The sequence below is a fragment of the Protopterus annectens genome, chromosome 9.part0 (assembly GCF_019279795.1).
Source record: "Protopterus annectens isolate FY-2018-M chromosome 9.part0, PAN1.0, whole genome shotgun sequence".
In the NCBI taxonomy this organism is placed as follows: Eukaryota; Metazoa; Chordata; order Ceratodontiformes; family Protopteridae; genus Protopterus; species Protopterus annectens.
Window position 1 is genome coordinate 299,825,175 of NC_056743.1, and position 21,673 is coordinate 299,846,847.

Genomic DNA, 21,673 nt, shown 5'->3' on the forward strand with positions numbered 1-21,673 from the left:
TCCCAAGGTCTCATCACATTTGTGGCATTAAGTAGACTACCAGCTATGTGGTAGTTCATGGGTATAGAGTTTTTACCAAAGGGGATGACCATACACTTTTTGGCATTGAGCTTCAGGCCATGGCTTTGACACCAGGCATCTGTCTCAGTGAGGCCCTTTTTGTAGTATGTCCACATCGTTAGGAGTTTCGATTATGGCTCCTAGTTTGCAGTCATCTGCAAACTTTGTTAGCCAAAGACCTTCTGTGTTAGCCTGTACTTCAGAGAAGTAGATACCAAACAGGAGAGGACCCAGGACTGAACCCTGTGGTACTCCACTTGTCACTGGTTTGAAGTTGGATTTGGAGTCTGCTAATTTCGCAGTGTGGGTTCTGTCCATGAGCCAATTGGCAACCCATGTTGTGACATAGGGATTTATACCTAGTTTAGTGAGCTTATCTATAATTCCAGAGTGGGGGATGGTGTCGAAAGTTTTGGCAAGATCTAGATAAGCTGTGTTGACCACCTTACCCTCATCTATGGCTTTTGGTGACTGCTTCAAAGAAGTCAATCAGGTTTAGGAGACATGATCTGCCTTTTACAAATCCAAACTGGATAGGGTCCAGAGTTTGGAGATTACCAATGTCTTTGTTTATGAGTTCCATGATGATATGTTCCATGGCCTTGCAGACCAGGCTCGTCAGTCTAATGGGGCAGTAGTTCCCGGGGTCCGTCGTGGCTCCCCCTTTGTGGACTGGGATAACCGTCGCACTGCGCCATTCAGTGGGCACAAAGCCTGAGGTGAGGCTATGACTGAACATGGTACTTAGGAAGGGTGCCAGTTCATTCTGTAGTTCATGTAGAACGCAGCCTGGGATATTGTCAGGTCCCATGGATGCTGTGTTCTTGGCTTTAGAGAGTGTTTTTTTTACCTGTACAGCCATGATTACAGGAACTTTTCATTCTTCCGATATAGAGATGGGCCCTCTAGGGGGTGGGGGGGGGTAAAGTTAGCACTGAACCTATCTGCCAGGATGCTGGCAATATCAGTTGGTTTTGTATATTTAGTGCCATTGTGCTGTAACTCAGAGCAGATCTGAGTGTTGCCATTGAGATTCTTGACATAGCTATAGAATGCTTTGTGGTTGTCTTTAGAGTCAGTGGCAATGTTGTTTTCATAACTAGCTTTGGAGGATTTTATGAGGGATCTCAGCTTCTTACTGAGGTTGACCAGGGTGTTCCTCCAGTCATGGGATTTTACTCTTTTTTGCAACAGTTTCTTTCTTCTGTTGTAGAGTTTGTTTATGGCAGAGGACCACCAGATCGGCTTCCTTTTTTTGGAGGATAGCATCTTGGTTCTATTAGGGATAGCATGATTCACGCACTCATGTAAGTGCTTATAATGTGCATTTGTGTAGAATTCAGCAGTCGTACCTCTATTGTCCATCTGCATGGGTGTCATGAAGTTTGCCACTTCTGTCTTAAGAAGTGTGAAGTTGGCTTTGGAGATGCTTATTACGGTGGTTTCCCTAATTGGGGGTGGGGGTGGGATGTGGATGTCTAGGGTGATTAGCTTGTGGTCTGATCTGACCAACGAGGAATTGACTTCTGGTGTGGAACACCGGTTGCCCATGTTGGTAATGACCAGGTCTAGGATATTACTGCCCCTGGTGGGGGTGTGAATAAGTTGATCCAAGGTGTTGGAATTTATGAATTCCAGAAAACGTTGAGCAAAAGAGTTGGTACATGAGTAGTTTTCCCAGTTAATGGTGGGGTAGTTGAAATTGCCCATTATTAGGGTGTTAGGTTGTACCCTAATACTTTCCAGTCTATCAAGAAATGAGGAGTGGGAATACTGGGTCATGGTGGGGGGTCTGTAGCAAGCTGCAGTTTGGATTGCGGTCTTGCCCAGAGTTAGTTGCACTTGGATAATCTCGGATGTATTATGCTGTTCAACTAGCCTGGAGGTGTGGATATCCTTAATGAATATGGACACGCCTCCACCTTTAGTGCTTCATTCTGGGTTAGGTGGCCGAAAGGTGTGGTATGAATTATAGCCTGGTAATGCAGGGGTGCTCTCTGGAGCTTTGAACCAGGTCTCTGTCACTTCACAGATGTCAATGTTCTCCATTTTAAGAAGTGCCTCGAGTGAGTGCATTTTGAGGTTTTTGCTTGCTTGTACCTGTTACAGTGGTGAATTTGTCATTTGAACCTTGACTAAAAAAGGCACTATAGGGGTGGCAAGAGCCTTAGCCAGTATCCGGAATCCCAAGGGCGACAGTTGCAAGCCATCTCTGGCAAAGCATTGTGGTCTGTCAATCGTGTCGTCCCAGGCAGACAAATACTGGATCCCCTTAGAATGACACCAGAAGTTTAGCCAATTGTTGAAGTCTATCATTTTGTCCTTGTACTGTGGCATCATTCTGGGTGATGGCAGGATGCTACTCAGGGCCAGGGTCATACCTGCCTGGGCTACAAGATCGGAGAGCTCCTCCATGTCTCTTTTCATGTAGTCCAGGGAGGTACGTCTCAGGTCATTCACACCAACATGGACAATGACATTGTCATATTTGTACTTGTGGAGTGACCTGAGTGCATGCGTTATGTGGCGGATTCTGGCACGTGACAGGCAGCTGACAGTAATTTTCTCCTTGTTTAGCCTGGTGAGTGGAACATCAGTGTGCCTGATTATAGAGTCACCTATGACTAGAGTGTTGGGTACGTTGTTATGCCTTATGGGCTGTGGTTGAGTGGTACACTGAGTTTGGGGGCTATGTGTAATTTGGGTTGTGTTGGGGTGTGGAGTTTGCTTGCGTTTCTGCTTTGGAGGTCCCTGATGCTTGGCCAGGTTTTTATTGAGAGCCTTCGTGAATGTAGGTGTGTGTTTTGTGTTTCTATGTGTGTGTTTTGGTGGTGTATGTTTTGAGGGACTATGTGATGAGTGTGGTGTGGTGCAAGTGGTTACCTTCTCCTCTTGACTGTCTAGTCCAGTCTTGGGTGAAAAGAGCTTTGTTTCCAGTTTGGCAATATAAGTGCATGTCTCACAAGTTGTAGTGTTGGGTGGTAGGAAGAGAGGGTTGTCTGTGTACATGAGGCAATTGCTGCATTGCCCCAAGATGCCCAGATTCATCAGGTGGACAAGAGAAATCACCAGGGAGCTGACCCTTAGATATGCCTGGATAGGTGCTTATTTATTAAGTACTAAAAACTGCTTTCCCCTAGACAAGTGAGGAAAGTTGAGTGCTGTAGTAATTTGCAACATATTTAGTGCTTACAATGAGTTCTGAACAAGTGCTGAGTTCAAAGAAACAGATTTGAGTGCTGAAACTAGAAAACTGGCTAGTTCTAAGAAACAAAATTAAGCTAGAAGGCTTCCCTCCAAAACAGAAAGGCTTGGGGGCTCAGAAGCCTACAAACAGACTAGACCACTTACAGGAAAGGCAGGAAACAAGCTGAAATGTTTTTGTTTCTTTTTTTTTTTCTTTACCAGATGCTCTCTTTGTACATAGTAGGAGTGACTGAAATCAGAATATGATCTCACTGCACTCGGTTGAGTGAGCAAACGAGATGGGCCCAGAAGGAGTATCCAAACACAAACTTACAAGAGGGGTGGGCAGTTTCAAAGCCACCAAGATTAACACCAAAACAAAAACAGAGAGGATGGGTGGGGAACTAACTGACAAAACAGAGTCAAAACTTCCAGTTCAGTTAATATTCAATGTAACACCAATAAATCAATTTAAATGCCATATTATTTAAAAAATGTGCAGATAAAAGGTACTTAAATTCTCTTATACATCCAGTTGAATACAGCTAGATCTTAGCCGGCCAAAGCCGACGTTTTAAGCCTTTGTGGGAGTTAACACATCAGGATAAACAAGATTAAAAATAAGTATTGACAATAGGAAGCAAGCATTACTTGAAAAATAATCTTTGCATGCATGTATATCTACATATAAGCAAGGAAGTCACAAGTCTGATAATGCATCCTACAAAATTATCATCGTAAAAGACCCTAAGATTTCCATGAAGAAGTACTTGGATAGGTGTACTTTTGTTAAAATATATTTTCTTGGGGTTAATTTTCATCAATTAATGTACCACTTTAAAGCCATGTTTAAATCGTAGTTGTTGGCGCCCTTAGGTCAACCAACAAACCGTGTCTTTTCAGGAGGAAAAACACCAATACTGCCTTTACTTTCCCTTTATTTGAGAATGTACCTAAGATGTGATCATCCTTAAGTCTTTTCTTTATCCCCCCATGACTCTTACTCTTCCCCTGCCTTGCTTCTTGCTTCCTTTTCTAACTGAACATTTCAACGGTTTCCTCTCCCTATCTTCCTGCTTAAGGGCAACATACTTCTGTGGACTGTTCATTACCTAATGGGAACACGAATAATAATAAACAAGTAATCACTGAGACGGTAAGATGCCTAGCTGTAAATACCACTAAGTAGACACATAAAAGCTCTGGCCACCCTTGTCAAGCACTTAATACTGTTTCCCCTCCCCTCCCAAAAACTGATGTAGTAAGCTCCCTATTGAGATGTTGGAAATTTCAATGTGGAGTCCCAAATCATTGAAATAAATATCAAAATTACAGAAGAAAGCAAATATTGAACATTGTTTTTTTTTTTCATTTAAACTTGTTTTTAGCTGGAGGACAAGCTCATCATACCCCTAAGCTTACATGTATTTTATTTATTTATTGATCCTTTTTTTGACCGTGTTAGTTCCACTACGCTAGACTCTTTAGGGTAGGCCTGAAGTGGTATTTATACTGTTAGGGGAAAATTTGGCTAAGATATCTGGAAACTTCCTTTACTCTTTTCAATACATACTATGTATGATGTTTTATGTCCACCTGAGCAACCACCATCTCAGGCAGATGGGAACTCACTTTAATGTCTCATCTCAAAGACAACAAATTCAGGAATGCAGCATCCCCCAATGTGCATGTCAATGTCAGCAGTCAAATCACCTGTAGTGGGAATAGGACCCACATCGTACTGCTATCTTTTGAGCCAGTGACACTGACAAATATACCAACTCAAATATTGCCATACCCCTGGGAAAAGGGAATTTTCTGAATATGGCAATCTTGGACTTGGACTCTACAAAGTTGGATTTTCAGTTGTTCAGTCTTCACACACTGAGACTCAGCACTGATATTTCAGTACGGTTGCCAGTGTATTGTTTTACCTTCCTGCATGTTATCTATGTTAGTTGCTACTCTTTCCTAAGTATCTGAAACATTGCTGGTGTATACTGTAACTTACTATGCTCTCCTGCCTGTATTTTCAGGGTTAAATGAAATATTTGTGAATTAAACCACTTTTTCTTAAGTACTTCCATTGAGATTTGATGTCAAGCATAATGAGATCTTCCCATTAGAACATTTAAGAAATAAAACAATGCATGCAGAAATAACGAAATTTCCAAAAGGCAAGCAGAAACACTGATGATAATGGAGTCAAAGACAACTGCCATTGTTAAGAAGTGGACTCTAATTAGTACATTGTGAACATTTTTTTAGAATAGGTTCTGTTGTCAGTAGTATGTAGTTTTTTGAATAATTCTGAGGCAATGTAAAATGCGAGTGTGCTAAACATTTACTTAATGCAGATGATACCATAATTCTAGCGTTTTAAGATTTATTTATATTTTGTCAAACCCAATAACATGGAAGACTAGCATATAATGCAGTCTGTAGAGTAAATGAAAAGCTTTCAATATGCCTAAAGTCAACAAGTGTAGAAAGTCAGAAATCATAAAGTATTATTGAGTATTCTACCTGGAATTAATATTGCAGTAGTTCATCAGGAAAAAAAGGTATTGTAATACAACTTAACGCAGCATGTTTTTTACATTGTTCATTGTTTGCCAAATGTCTGTATTCAACAATCCAAATGCAGAATACTTGTCTGAACTGTAATACCATAGATTGATGTCGAACAGGAAATAATTATGTTTTCAAAAGATATTATTCCACCTACGTAACTATCAGAAAATTTGTTTGTTTTCCTTAATACAAACAGGTGTTTCTGGCATTGGTAGATCACTTTTTTGCTTAAGGTGTATGCAACAAGATGTCCTGATAATTACAGATAAAAACATAATCAGAGTTCTTGTTGTAAAAATCTGTAACACTTTTTCTACTTCAGACAAAACTACAATAAATTGTCATTGTTTATGTGTATCTCATGCAAAGTAGTAACACTGTATTTGAATCTAGCACAGCTTTCTCTTGTCATAATGCAGCATACCAAAACCTTTGACCTGTGCAGTAGTTCATGTGGTTAGTATGTGATTTACATAACTAAGGAATAATGGGAGCTAATGAGTATAGTTTTATACTGACTTCATAGGCTGTACTCTTATAACTCTCCTAAACCTGAGACAACACAGAAGGCATGATAATCATAACATTATGATACAATTCCCATGGTAAGCTTGTATTATTTTTATATGAAAACTTTTTTTGTTGTTGCTTACATGAAAAATATCAAGCAGAGCTTATCACATTCTCACTTTTCTGTAGCTGAAGCAAAATGTAAAGCAAATGACTTGTGCACTGTTTGTTTATATCCTGCTTTTGATCGTCAGTGAAGTCTGAACCCAGCATTGTGAAACGTCAACACGCTATTGGAAGGCATAATGTTGATAAATGATAGTGCAATAAAGAAGTCTTACTATGGGAAAACAAAACCACCCTTGGCTCTAGGCACCACAACAAGGGAAACTATGGCTTAGCGGTATTGATCAGATGTGCTGCAGTCATGCCAGTAATTCTAAGAGTGTGATATAAATAATTCTAAAAGTAGCAGTAGTATAAACTGGCATTGTTCCTTTGCCTTGCAGAATGCTTATGCTGAAACAATAGTTAAAATCCTTGTGTGCCTCAGTGGACGATCTGAAGCAAAGCTAAATTCCACTCATTAATTTTATATGTTTACTTAAAAGTCTGTGCTAGATATTGTGACATATAGATGAAAATTACTCAGAATTTCACACCAGTTATCCAGCTTTCAGTTTCATATTTTACCTCCTATTTTAATTGCCTTCTAAATATGTGTTGTTTTAGGATTCCATGAGACATCACGACAGGAATCATCACCTGCAGGAAGAATTGCGAAGCAAAGAGCAAGAGCTTGAGAACATCATTAGTCGTCAGAAGAAGGTAGAGTCAAGTGCACCTTAATATGGCCTTTGAAAGCATTCTCTCCATTTGGTACCTATAAGAAACAGGGGACCTGAATTTCTTGTGTCAGGTTTATGAAATACTGCTTCCACTTGGTGTAACATTCACATAAATGGCATGCTTTCACATTTTAGCACTGTCCTTCCAGCACTGGGCATCATGTATCCAGGTAGGTGGCTAGCCTGGACTGCATCCAAATACAGAAGCTTCTGTAGTAATCTCAAGTTAGTATAATATACTGGACTGTCTCGCTTTTAGTCTTTTGGCCTCTAGTCTGACATTGTGTATAACATCAGATTGATTTTGGTATTTTTGTGGAGTCTGGCTAGTCTGACATTGTGTATAACATCAGATTGATTTTGGTATTTTTGTGGAGTCTGGCTGCAGTGTTGGAACATTCAGCAGTCTGTGATGCATGTGCAGTGGTTTAAAGCGTGTTATGAGTTTTCTACAAGTCTTGCTGTTCTTTTGAGAAAAATGTATAGTCCTTTCCGAAATCTTTCTTCCTCCATAGAACAGAGTGGTCTTTAAGCAAAATGTTTATGAAAACCTCTGATTTAATGTCTGCTGCATAATTCATATGTTATTCTGTTAACCAAGAGTGCATGGCATAACATAATGCCAAGCTTGCCAGCACCAGACTGTAGCATACAACCACAGGTAGGGCAGAACAGCACAGTGCTCATACCTCTCAACTGTCCAGATTTTTACAGAATGTCCAGATTTTTACCTCATATTTTTGGCTTATTACTTATAAAATGTGTGATTTTCTGGCAAATCACTGGAATGATCTAAGTGTAGAAGTCACTAAGTAATGACATACATTTGAGTTTCAAACTTCATATTCTTAAGACAATGTATGTTAACACAAACCCTTTTACTCTAACACATTTTTTAAGTTTATAATTGCAATGTTTAAAATCTTTCCCTATTTTTGGGGTTTTTGTCCCGTACATTTTGTCAGTCTTTGTCCAGATTTCTTGCACTAAGAGGTTGAGAGGTATGACGGTGCTGTACAGGAACTGCAGTATATGTACACATACTAAAATGCCCAGTGTGTTCCTCATATAAAGGGGAGAGCGTGGGATAGCTAGGAAAGTAGTAAAGGGAAATACAACAAGCTTGGGGGAAAAACAATGGTGAGCAATAAAGAGCAGAGTTTTGGTAAGGAATGTATGATTTCTTTTCTGTGTTATATAATTTTCATGAATTAAATATTAATGTAGAAGTGAGAGTCAAAGTCAGATTACTTTGGGTGGAGTAGAGGGAAAATGGCAGATAGTGGGTATGGGCAGACAAGCACAGACATAGCCAGGGGTAGTGGACATACTAAAGATGAAATGGACAAGGGCTGGACCATACCTCTCAACTGTACGGAATGCCTTGGAATTTTCCAGTTTTGAGGCTAAAATAATGGGGTGCCATGAATTCCCGAGTGGCCCCTTCAAATCACAATTTTTTTATTTACAATTTTTTCAATAATGCTGATATTATCGTGCATCTCCAGCGTATCCTGCAACATCATCAACGTGCAGGGGCATGCATGATGATGTCAGCATTGTGAAATCATGCCTGACCCCTGACTGTCTGTAAGAGAGCTATAAAAGGAAAAAAGAAAAAAGTTGTTTATGGCTGCAGGGCATAGGCCTGCCCACAACTTGCAGTACACAGATACTCGTTTTGGAATTTTTTAAAAGAGTGGACGTGACTTTTTTTTTTAAATGTTGACCCTTTTCACTGGCATTTGGCTTTGGAGAATTGCTTGATGCAAATTATCCCCTTTGTATGTCTCCATAAAATAAGATGGTGAGGGTGCAGAGTGAATGCTGGGTGTCACACAGAACTGTGAGATCCATTATAATGAAAAGCTATAGCCTAAATACCCTTATAAATAATACAGTTGCTACAGAGGCAGTCAGTCTGTTCCTGGTGAGGGCAGTAAGGTAGAAAGGTGATATGAATAGCTCACCCAAGTGTTGTAACTTAATAAACTAAATACTTTGTTTATAGCACTAGTCATGTAAGAGTTGTATTCCCCTTCATTTAATGAGCCCTTTACTGTTTCTGCCTTGTAGAAATAATATGGTGTAATCATAATGCATCTCACACATTCACTTCAGATATGTAAACGTCTTGCTGTTTGGCGCATAGGGCTGTGTTTTGGATAATGCTGCATTAAATTAAGTTTTTTCTTTAAGCATAAACACAATATTGATGGAGCCAAAAGAGAGAGAATAAATTGCTTTGGCAAATGTATGTGCTCTTTCTTGGAAATGCACCTGTTTTTATTTAGACTACCCCAGTCTTCTCTGAAGGGTAGTCATGTTCACACATTATATTTGGTTTGCATGTAAAATGCTTTGTTTGTTTATTAACATTTCACTCCCACTCATGATGTCAGCAGGGTGACTGAACAGATAACTGGAAAGTTTTATTGCTTCCTCTTTTCAGCATTTATTTTTTAACCTGTAGGGTTAGCCCACTGCAGGGACTGTTTTAATTCTATAAACATGTAGAGAAACTCCTGTGGATGAGCAATGAGACTGGATGGCTGGCTCTAACCTCAGAATCCCCAAAGGTACACACAGCGCTCACAACAGCTGTGAGTACAGAGCCAAATTTTGAGTCAAAATTAGGGACATCTGTGAAAATCAGGGACAGTTCACAAGTGGTGTTGAATTGATAAGCATGTATGTCTGGCATAGGAAGGACTGAAGAAAACAAGTAAGTGTCATTTTGGTGTGTTGTATGATGGATAATATGAAGACTGGCTGTTTCAATATTAAATAGCTGGTGGAGCATTAATAATTTATTTTCAGAAGTTTTTATCTGTGGCCATATGCAAGGTAGATTTGATTGGCATGGGGATCCTTCCTTTAACACCTGTGGGGTACTATGGCATATAAACAAAGTTAAGGAGGCAAATATACTAGAAATAATGACTTTCTTGGGTGGAAAATGTAATTGTTTCTTTTGGATTTTAAAATGGTAACTTCTGACCTTGTCTTAGGTTTTGCGAGTACTTATAAATTTAAGAGCATCTGGAGGGCTGTTTTCAATTTTGTTTCTAAATCATCTCCTAGGGGATGACTTAGCTTGCTTTGACATAGGGCAACTGTCTCTTTAAATACCAAATATGAAAATATATTCTAGTCTGGGTTATGGAGACCACAGTTTCAATAGCAGCCTTTTCTAGAGAGTTGTAGGGTGATGCTTCTCGATGATGTCACTGATAGGAGAGCCCCACTACAGTGTGGTAGGTAGTTGGAGCAACTAAAGAACAAGTAGGAAGTGGACTAATTGAAATGTCAAAATATCACAGGCTTTGCATTGATGAGTTTGAGGATAACTGTGTGTTGAAATTTTTGGAAGAGGTTAATAGCTGAACTAAACAGGTATCCAGGAACAAGCACCGGACTTAAAAGTAATGTTCAACTAGGTTTTGGAGCGGCAGACTCAAAAGGGTTAGAGTAAGGAGAAACTTAATCTCCCTGAACTAGTAGCAGTAAGCCAGTATTATATACATTCATCTGAAAAGCAGTATTAGTATTTGATGAGTATGTGAGAAATTTGCTGTCAAGACCATAGAAAGAACTCACAGTTTATAAACAAAAAAAGTATTTGAGATGCCTTTTCTCTTAGGCATGTGCCATACCTCTCAGTCTCTCTCAGCAAGAAATCTAGAAAAAGCCAAAAATAATGGTTGGACAAAGGCCCAAAAATAGGGACAGATTTTAAATATTGCTCCTGGTGGTGCAGCATTACACATGCTCATAGGACTTATGGATGAACCTAATCACCAAACTAATGCTAAACACTAAATGCATGATGCTTGCTAGTAGGTATGTATAGCACATGGTGCAGACCAAATGATTCACAGATGTTTAGCCATATTATTACTCTTACCATGCTAAGTGGCTAGTATTTGCAGGGCGTAAGGCATTGTCACCTTCTTGTGTTGGACTGCTCTGAAGCATAGGAATAGACTGGCATACTTTAGACTAACTTTGAGTGTTGTGGATATAGACCATTATGCCAAGAAAGAAGGTGACTTGGTTTTGGTGGCTCCTTCCAGGGGAAGGAGGGTCAATATGTCTGAGGGATGCAAATTACACACATGTATGCAAGGATGGGCTAAATACTGGTTATTCTGTCATGTGAAGGCATGCAAGTGCCGAGGTCCCCAGACATCCATATGTGTCTCATGTAGGATCAATAGAAATTCATATTATAAAGTTAAGTATTCCTGTGGGGGGATGCAGTTTCCATACATACCATAGCAAAGTACAGTACCACATACATTGGCCAAAAACTAAAACTTGTAAGGCGTTACCCAGTTGGAGAGAGTGGGAGTAGGTCATGAACAGTACATGCATGGTGTAGCTGAGTACATAACACCCACTAAATAATATGTTTTATTTATTTATTTTTATTTATTTTATTTAGTTTTTGTTAACCAGGAAAGTCCGACTGGACGTTGTCCATTCTCAGCGGAGGCCCGGGGAGAAAAGCTCCGTTACATAACAAAAAAGGACACTGTAACATGTGTATACAACAAGTAATGCATCACAGCAGTACAAATTTAAAATATTATACAAAGTGAAGGAAGACATCCAGTATTCACTATTTTTCTATATAGTGAGAGATGAGAGAGAGTCATAGAAACTGACCTTCTACATTTTGTATCAAGTGAGATAGAGAAGTTCCACAAGACAGATAGGATATCACAGCAGTATATACATTAAAAATGGTATTTGACTACCATGCAGATAGTATTCAAAGTGAGGTACATGCTTTTGTTCTACTTGACTAGTCTTGTGAGAGATGGAAAGCCATACTGACTATTCAGTTTATGTCTATTTACATATGTACATTCTGTTTGTAAAGCACAAACAGGTAGAGAGTACATTGTGTATAACTCTACATTTTGGAGTCATGCATTTGAGGAAGTCTTGCTAACTGGGCAAAAACAATAGTGGTAGGGATAGTGTAGACGGATTAGAGTTTTGGACTATGTGACACATGGACAAAGCCAGGAGTGTACGAGATGGGCCTTAAGGGTGTGTTTGAATTGGTTGGAGTTAGCTGCAGCAGTTGTGGGTGAGGGGAGATTATTCCAAATTTTATCTATAGTGTGTGAGAATAAGGCTTTGCTGGCTGTGTTGTTAGCGGTGGTAACAGTGAGAAGTGGTTTATTGGCAGAGCGGAGTGGGCGATTTGGGGTGTAGTTGGTCAGCAGTTGCTTCAGTGCAGGAGTTTTGTCAGGTTGTTTTAAGGTGTTGTAGGCTATGACAAGTTGGTGATAGAGTAGTAGGTGTGGGAGTTCAAGCCACTGGTGTTCCTTAAGTGGTAGGCAATGGTGGGTTCTGAAAGGGGAATTTGTAGCGAACTTGGCAATTTTGTTATAGCAAGACTTGAGTTTGACCAGTCCGGATGTCCTGATGAGAGTGAGAATCGGGGCTGCATAGAGTAGTGTAGATAGAAGGTGGGTTTGAGCTAGGGTGATTTTAGCATGGTCTGTTAGAAAGTTTCTTTGTCTATATAGGGAGCCCATTTTTTTGTGCACCTTTTTTATAGTTTGAGAAATGTGGATGTCAAAGTGGAGGTTATTGTCAATTTCTATGCCAAGGAGCTTGGTGTGGACAGAGGGTGAGATGACAGTACCATTATTGGAAGAGATAGAGAAAGGTATTGGTGAGGTTTTAGATTTGTTTGGGGAGAATAGAAATAGTTTTGTTTTGTTAGGATTTAAGATGAGTTGAATATTAAAGATCAAGTTTTCTACTGAGGTAAGAGATTCCTGTGTGAGCTGCTGAAGGATGGGGAGTGATGAGGCTGAGCAGATTAGGGTGGCATCATCTGCATACTGGATTAGGTTGGCATGCAGGGTAGAGGTGTATAGGTTTTAGTAAAGGTAGAAAAGAGTAGTGGGCCCAATATAGAGCCTTGGGGAACACAAATTGTGGATGGAAGTAGGGGTGATAAGATGCCTTGCCACTGGACAGCTTGTTGGCGTTCAGAAAGGTAATTTTTGAACCAATTAACGGTATTAAGGGGTGAAGGCTAGAGAGGTTAGAGTGTCTGTTAGAATGGTGTGGGAAACCATGTCAAATGCCTTTGAGAGGTCAAGGAATATAGCAGATACAAATCTATTATTGTTCCTATGCTGGTTCACTAAGTGTGTGAAGGAGAAAAGAGCTGTGCTTGTGCTGTGGTGTGAGCGGAAACCGTGTTGTGTAGGGGAGAGAAGATTGTTTGATGTTAGGAAATGCATAACTTGGGAGTGTATGCATTTTTCTAGTATCTTTGATAGGGGAGATAGGATGGCTATGGGGCGGTAGTTGGAGAAATCATAAGAGGTTCTGCCCTTATGAAGGGGAATAATGAAAGATATTTTCCAAAGGCAAGGGATGTACGATTCTTGTATAGATTGGTTAATAAGGATTGAGACTGGGTAGCATATGAGTTTGCAGCCATTTTTAGGAAATGTGCTGGCAAGCCATCTGCTGCAAGAGTAGTGGGTTTCAGTTTTAGGAGGTATTTCTTTATTTTAGAGGTTTGGATCGTGGAGAAAGTGAGGGTAGAAGAGTGTTTGGGGGCTGCTGCTTAGGAGTGTAGTTATTTTTGGATAGTTGAGTAGATAGAGAGATGAATAGATTCAGTAAAGTTTTGGTTGAATTTGGAGGCTGTCTCGCTATCTGAATTTGTGGAGGTTGAGGTGGGAGTATGTGTGCTGGTTTTTCCTGGTTTTAGCAGGGAGTTAATTGCATGCCATAATTTTTTAGGGTTATTAGCATGTTTATTTTGGATGTTTAGGTAGTAGTTCTGCTTCTCAGTTTTGGTTTGTTGTTTGACCTGGTTCCTAAGACTTTGATAATTTTGTTTGGAAAGAATTGTGTTGTCTTTCTTCCAAGTTTTCCAGGCATTGTCTCTGGATTTTAGTAGGGCTTTAGTGGACTTGGTAAGCTATGGAGCTGAGTGAAGCTTAGTCCTAATTGCTCTTATGGGGGTTATTTGGTCTAGGATCTTAGTAAATGTAGTATTAAAATGATGATCTGCTAGGTCCAAGTTGAGGAAGCGTAGTGGTTCCCAGTTGCAGTTTTGAAATAAGTTGTTGAGTTCGGCCGAGTTTACTTTGCGAGTATTTCTGACTTGTCTAAGGATTGTAGGTTTGGGTATGTTAGTACGTTTTCTTAGGAGGAATGTTGGTAGGTGATCACTAAGGCTGTCTGGTAGGCAGCCGGTTTGGTAGTTTTTTTCTGGTTAGTTTACTAGGTTCCAATCTAGTATAGATTATTTTTGAGATATCTTATCAATTCTAGTAGGTTCTGAAATAAGTTGGGAGAACCCGTATAGGTTTATGTAGTTGGTGGGGTTTTTGGAGTTACAAGCTAGTCAATCAGTATTCAGGTCTCCCAGAAGAATAGTTTCTTTTGGGAGGATGTCTTTTATCCATTGCAGCATCCCTTCAATTATTGATGAGTTATTCCCTGGGGGTATATATGCACAGAGAATATTGATGCTCTTTTTCTTGTTTATTTGTAGCAGGGAGCCTATGATTTCAGTGGTATTAAGTTTAGGAGGAGAAGTTGACAGGGGTTGCATAAGAAGTGTATTTTTGCAGACAATTGCTACACCTCCCCCTTTTTTCCCAGTTCTGTCAAGCCTCATGATATTATATCCTGGAGGTAGTATATCCTCATTTTGTGTGCTGGGTTTTAACCATGTCTCAGTTATGGTTAGAATGTCAGGGGAGTAGTGTTAGGAATGTGTGAAATTGAGGCAGTTTATTTAATATACTGCGAGCATTTAGGTTTATGATGAGTAGGTCAGTATTTTGTATGTATGTGGGTATAAGGTTACTTGAGCCAGGATTTGGGTGAATATCTCCGGATGTAAGGAGATACTTTTTTAATAATACATAACGTCTGATTGCATGTAATATATCTATGTGTAGTTTACATGATGTTTTTCTACTGTTAGGTGGTGGAAGGTAATTGTGTAAATATTCTGTTTTATGATTAAACAGAGAGGGAGATATAGGGAAATTTGTTTGAGTTTTTGTGGGTGTGGAAGTATGTGTAGTATGACAGTTATTGTGTGGTAAGGGTAAGTGTGAGTGTGGGGATGTGGTGTATGTTAGGATCGTGAGGGTTAGTAGGAGGAATGAAAGAAAGTAGGGTATGTTTTGTGTCAAATTGGATTTGACTAGATTTTTGTTTATTGGGTTGGAGGTAAAATAGGGGCGGGATTTAGGATGATCACAGGTGATTGGTTGTATGTGGTGCTCAGGTGATTTGGGGTTAGAATAAATGTAGAGGTAGTGGGGGTGGGTAGGAAATGGGGGTAGGGTAGGGGAGCGGAGTGAGCTGAACGGAGCAGGGCCTCACACAGATGCAGAGGCTGTAGAGCCAATCTGTTGTGGTTTTCCAGATATTTTCCAAAGGAAAGGTATGCTAGGTTGCAAGGTCGGCTGATATTCTGCACCTTGGCTTTATTTATATTTCCTTTATGCAGTACCCTATGACTTAGCTACTGGAGATTATGGACACATTTCATGTCAGTGCTGTGGACCCTCCAAGCAGTATTATTCAGGGTTACAATCTACAGATTAAACACTACAAATGGTTGAAGAGTTATTAACCTTGTTCCTTGCAGTAAGCACACTACACAAAGTTGTGTGTTTTGGGTTGTTTGCAGGTAGTAAATTGCTTGCGTGGGATGCAGTTCCAAGGTTTCGGGGGGGGGGGGCAGGCTGGTTAGGGCGGACAAGATAAATTTACTTTCCCTTGTTCCTTGCAATTAGCACACTACACATAGTTGTGTGATTTGGGTCATTTGCAGGTAGTAAATTGCTTGCGTGGGATGCAGTTCCAAGGTTTGGGGGGGCAGGCTGATTAGGGCAGACAAGATAAATTTACTTTCCCTTGTTCCTTGCAATTAGCACACTACACAAAGTTGTGTGTTTTGGGTCGTTTGCAGGTAGTAAAGTGCTTGCGTGGGATGCAGTTCCAAGGTTTGGGGGGGCAGGCTGATTAGGGCGGACAAGATAAATTTACTTTCCCTTGTTCCTTGCAGTTAGCACACTACACAAAGTTGTGTGTTTTGGGTCGTTTGCAGGTAGTAAATTGCTTGCGTGGGATGCAGTTCCAAGGTTTGGTGGGGGCAGGCTGGTTAGGGCGGACAAGATAAATTTACTTTCCCTTGTTCCTTGCAGTTAGCACACTACACAAAGTTGTGTGTTTTGGGTCATTTGCAGGTAGTAAATTGATTGCATGGGATGCAGTTCCAAGGGTTAGGGCAGACAAGATAAATTTACTTTCCCTTGTTCCTTGCAGTTAGCTCACTATACAAAGTTGTGTGTTTTTGGTCGTTTGCAGGTAGTACAATGCTTGTGTGGGATGCAGTTCCAAGGTTTGGGGGGGCAGGCTAGTTAGGGCGGACAAGATAAATTTACTTTTCCTTGTTCCTTGCAGTTAGCACACTACACAAAGTTGTGTGTTTTGGGTCATTTGCAGGTAGTAAATTGCTTGCGTGGGATGCAGTTCCAAGGTTTGGGGGGGCAGGCTGGTTAGGGTGGACAAGATAAATTTACTTTCCCACTGAGGATGGTGTTCATGAGCACTGTTGGAGTGTTGCATCAGATGTACAGGTACTGGCAAGGATAAGCAAAAGTGTGTGGCAGCATCTGGAGAAGTTCACAAGCCAGTAGAATAATGTTTAACTTCAAACCTGCTGCATGCATATCAGGGATCACATTTGGTAAAACATTCTGAAGGATGGGAATGACATGGGACATCATAACAGGTTTATACAATAGGTACAAAGGAGGCTTACAGATGTGCTCTGCCATGCGAGACAGATGGCTTGCTTGGGAATCTCTAACACTGGATGGAGTTGGAGGACTTTTTTGGTGTCCGTCACCAAACACAAGGACAAGTTGCCAGATGATGACTTGGTTGTAGGTGCAAACCTGGCACCTCCTACTTCTGTGTGCCTGTATTAGATGCACAAGGCTAACATTATCCATGCTACTTCAGTATGACATATACAGAAAGTGGAATGGATAGGACTGTTAGCAACTTGCAACCTTTGTCCTGTAGGAAGCACCGGTCTTCAAATGCAACATCCTACCCAACAAGGTATGCATTACATACTGTTTTATGTATATATATATATGTATATGTATATATATATATATATATATATATATATATATATATATATATATGGGTCTACTACTAATGCCCGAAACGACGATTCCCCGACGGAAAACTCACCGACGCCGGATGACCGACAGGTAAGTGTACCGACAGGGTGATTTGCCGACAGCGGAAAGACCGACAAGGGAATGTGCGATCGCGACGCGGTAAGTGTGCGATGGTGACGGAGTTAGGAGCGGTCAGGTAAGTGCTTGAGATTGTGGGATGTCGGGTTAGGCTGTGGGAAAGGTGAGTGTGTGTTTGTGTCGGAGGTATGGTTCGGGTAAGGTAAGTGTGTGCTAGTGAGGGACTGTAGTTTAGGGACGGGTTAAGTGAGTTAGGGTTAGGGTGCAGGTAGGTGATGTGCGTTAGTGTCGGAGCTTGGGCTAGGGGTGGGTTAAGTGAGTTAGGGTTAGGGTGCAGGTAGGTGAAGTGTGCGTTAGTGTCGGAGCTTGGGCTAGGGTGGGTTAAGTGAGTTAGGGTTAGGGTGCAGGTAGGTGATGTGTGCGTTAGTGTCGGAGCTTGGGCTAGGGGTGGGTTAAGTGAGTTAGGGTTAGGGTGCAGGTAGGTGAAGTGTGCGATAGTGTCGGACCTTAGGGTTAGGGTTTGGGTCAGGGCTAGTGTGTATGCTATGTAGTGTCGCGTGTTGTTTACGTTCCGTGTGTCGGTGTAATGGTGTTCGGTGTAATGGTGTTCGGTGTTTTGCGTTGTCGGGTTTGTGTGATGTCGGTCATCTGGCGTCGGGGAGTTTTCCGTCGGGAATCGTGTCGGTAATTAGTAGTAGACCCATATATATATATATATATATATATATATATATATATATATATATATATATACACACACACACACACACACACACACACACACATAGAGAGAGAGAGAAAGAGAGCAAGCACGTGTGCACAGTATTTACCATGGGCCCCGTTATGCATGCAATAAAGGCAAGAGGACAGCCATAAGGATATGTGCTTACACTGGTGTCTAATGTTTCATGTATTCACAAATTCCACTAGTGGAGGGTCCAGCACAGTGGTAAAACAAAAAGTTGATGTGGCTGATTATGATGGATACAGTAGAACTGTTTGCAACCCTCTGTGTGATGGTATATTTATGTTCATGGCCACTGAGGCATCTGTGGAGATAACTACTGAGTCCAGAGCCTCAGTGGATGCTGTCATACCACCTGTTGGGGAGAGCACCACACAGGCTCCTCTTCTCACCCCATCAGGAATAGTTTCTGATATGCACACTGCTTTCAACATGGGCATACCTACTACAGATCATAGAAGCAGGGGACTCTGATGCTATGATGACTCAATGCCTATTGCTCCCCCCAGTAAGGATGTAACAACAAATGTTGTCCCCCAATGTGTAACACTCAGAATCAGCATTAGATATGTAGATAAGTAATCCACAAGCAAATAACTGCTATGCAAAAGACCATGGGGCTGGTAATTGTGCTCTTTGGCTTCTGTGATTACATTGCAACAAGTACACAGTACACAGTGACCTGTAGTATCAGCGTAATGAGATGAAAAATATGAAATCCCCCCCCCCCCCTCCCGCTTTCCCATTTTTTTCTACATGGGATCATGGTATTGTGTTAACTGTCACCAACTCTCTCAATTCAGTACCACACTTCTGCTTTCTTTAACACTCATGCCTGACTGTTACAGATCTTTTTCACACAATCCATCCACCTCTTTGCTTCCTCTTACCTTTGTGCTGTTTGTCTCAAATCTTCCTCACCAGATTGTCTTCTGCTTTTCTGCACTTGTCCAAACCACAGTAATCTGTTCTCTTTGATCTTTTCTGCAATTGGAGGTACATTGGCTTCTGCTCTTATGTCCTCATTTCTTCATCTGTCCCACAGTGTGCATCTTATCACCCTTCTCAAGCACTTCTAGCTTCTTCAGCTGTTATGCCTTTACCGCCCAGGTTTCTGTATCATACAGTAGTACTGGTCGCACCAATGTCTTGTACACCTTAGTTTTCAGCTTCTTTGGCATTCTTCTGTCACAGACTACACCTGACACTCTATGCCAATTGGCTGCAGCCCCTCTGATTTTAGCTTTGACCTCTTATTTAGATTTCTCTCTCCTCGACAACCCCTCCCAGATACTTGAAGGAGTTTACCTGTCCCACTATCTTCCCTTCTGCCTCTATTCTCAGCTTCTTCTGATTTCTCCAATTTGCCTGCCATTACCACTGTGTTATCTGTGCTTAGTTACATCCCATGTGCCTTCAGTTTTGCATTCCATTCTCTTATCCTTTGCTGAAGTTCTAGCACAGATGCCACATCTTCTGCATACAGCAACTTTGTTGATCTTACCCCTCTGACCTGTTTGCTAATGTAGTCCATCACCAGTATGAACAGCTATGGGCTCAGAGCTTGAACCCTGGTGTACACTCACTCCCACTGGGAACCCCTCTGTGAGGCCGAACACTGTTTGTACTTTAGTCATTGGGTCCTTGCCCATAGCCTGCACTAATTCTATCAATATTTTTTGGGACTTCAAACCACTGCGCTACTGCACAGATAAGCTTTCTCGGGACCTTGACATATGCTTTATCCATGTTTAGGAATGCCCAGTTGGACTCTCTCCTCATCTCTAGCATCTTCTCAAGTATCTGTCTCACTGCAAACATCGGGTTAGTTGTGCTGCATCCTGATCTGAATCCAAACTGCTTATTTCCCATCTTACTTTCTACTACTTTGCGTATCCATTTATCAGTCACCCTCTCCAGAACTTTCATGCAATGTGATGATGCCTCTGTACTGCCCACAGTTGTGGATGTCCCCTTTGTTCTTGCACACTGGCATGAGTATGTCCAGTCATCTGGGATACACCTTTCTCTTGACATTGCTGTTAGTACCCTCAGGAGCCATTTCTCCCCTATCTCACCTAGCATCTTTATCATATCTGCTGTGACCTCATCTGAGCCAGCTGCTTTCCCTGACTTCATTTTCCTTTGTGCTGTTATTACTTCTAAGGTGGGCTCCACTTCTTCTCTCATCATAGACTGTTTCTGGGGCAGTACAGCTTCTGTGGGGTATTCTTCATCAAGAAGCTGCTGGAAATACTCCTTCCATCTGACTTTGATGTCCTGTGGAATGGTGAGCAGGTTGTTGCTGGCATCCCTTATGAAGGGTGTTTGACTATCTTCTTTATCTTTCCATCTTTGCCTTGCAACCTGATATATTTTCTTTGTACCACTTACTGAGTCACTTTCCAGAAGTTTGTACAGTGCGCCTGATGCCCTATTCTTTGCTATTATAACTTCTTTCTTAGCTTCTTTGCTAGCCAACCAGAAGTCCTTCCTAGCCTGGTCAGTCTTATCTATCTCCTACTTCTTCCTGCACTCTCTTTCTTTTGATGACTTCCTGGACTTCTGCATTCCACCACCAGCGTTCCTTGTGTACCTTATTTCCATACCTGGCTCGGCCACATATCTTTTCTGTAGTCCTAACATATGCTGTTTTTAGGCGCTGCCATTCTTGTTCAACTCCACCTATTTCCTTATCTTGTTGGGGTGCTAGAACCTGAGTAATTCCTTGAACTGTTATACTTTCCCTCCAGTCAACTTCCAGGTCTACAGCCATGTCTCTGTTGACCTTAGAGCCTTTTCTGACTACTGCTTGCAGCTGATTGTGGCAACTAGTGGTTTATGCTGTGGGCTGACTGTTTCACTGGTGATGACTTTGCAATCATGGATTCTACCCCACTGCTTTTTCCTTACTATGAGGAAGTCTACCCGAGTTGCATGTTGTTTACTCTTGTATGTGATCTTGTGACTGTCTCTCTTTCTGATCCATGTGTTGGCTACTATCAAGCCATGTGCCAAACAGCAGTATATAATGGCTTCTCCTTCTTAATTCCTATTGCCCCACCCATGTGGACCCAGGCAGTCCTCATGTCCTGTTCTGTCTGTTCTGATATGTGCATTCAAGTCACCCATTATCAAAACCAGTTCATGTTGTCCTGCTTTATCTAGTAGGTCCTGTCACTGCTATGTGAATGCACTCTTTTCCGCACTCTCACAACCCTGCTGTGGGGCATAGCCTGTGATCATGAATATTGCCCTATCATTACACTGGAGTCTGATTGCCATGAGTCTGTCATTAATTCTGATGATATCCATCACTGTCTTCTGAAGCCTCTCTCTCACCACAGTTCCTACACCATTTCTAGCCTGTACCCCCTCCTGACTAGTAGAGTCTGGATCCCAAGCCAAGTGGCTTTGCTGCACTGCCCTTCCATCTCATCTCTTGGATACATAGGATGTCC

At 41.2% G+C, this 21,673-nt stretch overlaps 1 protein-coding gene across 1 annotated transcript in view; it reads left to right on the forward strand.

The window, feature by feature from the left end:
* LOC122811200 (EF-hand calcium-binding domain-containing protein 4B-like) overlaps window positions 1-21,673 on the forward strand; it is a 1,881,211-nt gene that overhangs the window by 1,497,061 nt on the left and 362,477 nt on the right. Inside the window, exon 8 of the mRNA XM_044082881.1 lies at window positions 7,063-7,158. Within this exon, the coding sequence (XP_043938816.1) occupies window positions 7,063-7,158 (96 nt within the window). The remainder of the gene's footprint in view (window positions 1-7,062; window positions 7,159-21,673) is intronic.